Source organism: Meriones unguiculatus, chromosome 8, assembly GCF_030254825.1.
Source record: "Meriones unguiculatus strain TT.TT164.6M chromosome 8, Bangor_MerUng_6.1, whole genome shotgun sequence".
Taxonomy (NCBI): Eukaryota; Metazoa; Chordata; class Mammalia; order Rodentia; family Muridae; genus Meriones; species Meriones unguiculatus.
In genome coordinates this window covers 108,003,510-108,005,597 of record NC_083356.1, presented here as the reverse complement: position 1 = coordinate 108,005,597, position 2,088 = coordinate 108,003,510, and the positions used below count along the sequence as shown (strand labels likewise).

Below are 2,088 nucleotides of genomic sequence, written 5' to 3'. Positions count from 1 at the left end.
TTAAGTGGAGATTCTGAATTCATGAGTAAAAGTTCTTTTAAGGGCCTCTTTCACTTCCTTGTTTCTTAGGCTGTAGATCAATGGGTTGAGCATGGGAATGACTAGTGTATAAAACACAGAGGCCATTTTATCGATATCAAAAGTATGGCTGGATTTGGGTTGTAGGTAAATAAATAGCAGTGTTCCATAGAACACAACCACTACTGTCAGGTGAGAGCTGCAAGTGGAGAAAGCTTTGGCCCTCCCCTCCTTTGACTTCATCCTGAGAATTGTCACAAAAATGAACGTGTAAGATATGAGAACAATCAAGAGGGAGGAGAGTAAATTGCAGCCTGAAAAAATTAATATAATCAGTTCTAATTCATGTGTGTCAGAACAGAGCAGAGATATCAGAGGGACACAGTCACAGTAAAAATACCTGATGATATTAGAACCACAAAAGGACAGTGTAAATAGCTTAACTGTGAGAAGTAGTGACACAGAGATGCTGTAGAGATAGGGTACCAGAACCAGCCCCCAACGCACTTTTTCTGACATGATGATCACGTAGAGAAGAGGTTTGCAAATGGCTACATAACGATCATAGGCCATGGCTGAGAGGATAAACAGTTCAGTGATAATGAAAATCTCAAAGAAAGTCAGCTGCACAGCACATGCTGTGTAGGAAATGGTATTCTGCTTCATAATAAAATTTACCATCATTTTTGGACCAATAACTGTAGAGTAACCAAGATCAGTGATTGATAAATGTCTCAGGAAAAAGTACATAGGGGTATGTAGCTTAGAGTCTAAATGAGTCAGAATAATCATGCCCAAATTGCCCATCAGTGTTACCAAGTATATGATTAAAAATATTCCAAAGAGTGGTGCCTTGAAGCCTGGCCTGTTGGTGAGTCCCATGAGAATGAACTCCGTAACCTGGGCCTTTGCAGTGTGGTTGAGTTTCTCCATACAGCTCAACACGTGGCAACCTGTGCAGGAAGGAAGTTTAACATAAGTTGGTTTTGAAATGCTGTATGTCAGAAAACTTACAGGGTCACATGTAAGATACAGTTACTACACCTGAAATTAAAAGTTCTGCCCCATTTCAGGAGAAGTAGATAAGACAACATTTACATTCCACAAAACTACAATGCAGGGGTTTTAAAGAAAGCAGAATAATAAAAAAAGTTTATAATGGTTTTGATTTTGATATGTTTTGTTTTCTGTTTTGAGACTGGGTCTTGCTATGTAGCTCTGAGTGGCCTGGATTTTGTGTTCATGTGGTCTCTGCATCTACAGAGCTCTTTCCGGCTGAGGACAACCTAAAACTTCTGATCCAGCTGCTTCTGCCTGATGAGAGCTGGGATTACAGGTCTGTGCCATCACATTCAGCGACAAGTAGTCATTTTGATAAAATAACTAATTAATACCTACTTCAATTGTTACCACATTTTCTAAGTTATAGAAAAAAGTCTTATTTTATTTCTCCTTTTTTTAAATTTCAAGTTTTAAAGAACACACATCATATATACATATATTATATATACACATACGTATATAATGGGAAATCTTTTTGTCAAGTCAGACATACTTAAAGAAGCGATTAGAAATACTTTACATGCTTCTGTTAATAAGCATACAGCAGTTAGAACCTCATTGGCTATGCATAAATGCTGCAGTACATATCAGATTGTTTGCTATGCTATTGTTTCAGACTATTTTAACATCTCTGATTTTTTTGTCACTTTTCATCTTTTCATGTTGAATCACTATTTATAATGATCTCTGAAACATGTATCTCTCTTCTGTGAAAGCAAGGCCCTAAATATCCTGTCTGTTCCTAATTATCTGTAGAGAATTTTGGAAAGATGCCCAGTAGAAAGAATATAAACTCCAAGAGAACTAGGAAAAACTTTACATGTTGGATACACCTCTAAGTTGTTCATGGGCCTGAGCTCATGTGATCCTTACAGCACACTCAGAAATAGGTAGTCATTCTCTTCTCCACTCCTATACGTCACCAGCAAGCTGAGGCTCAGTGGCTGCAATACCTAATAAAAGGTCAGTCGGTGTAAGTGGTCAAGTCAAGATCCAATACCTCACCCA

General features: G+C 37.9%; 1 protein-coding gene across 1 annotated transcript; it reads right to left on the bottom strand.

Moving 5' to 3' along the window:
* On the bottom strand, positions 1 to 954 carry LOC110541683 (olfactory receptor 8K1). The gene has a single exon (XM_021628398.1). The coding sequence runs from the start codon at positions 949 to 951 to the stop codon at positions 1 to 3; it is 951 nt and encodes a 316-aa protein (XP_021484073.1). The 5' UTR covers positions 952 to 954.
* Positions 955 to 2,088: the final 1,134 nt, after the last annotated feature.

Bases quoted from the DNA above. Each gene is read 5' to 3' on its own strand.
- LOC110541683 (XM_021628398.1), bottom strand. From the start codon at position 951: ATGGAGAAACTCAACCACACTGCAAAGGCCCAGGTTACGGAGTTCATT.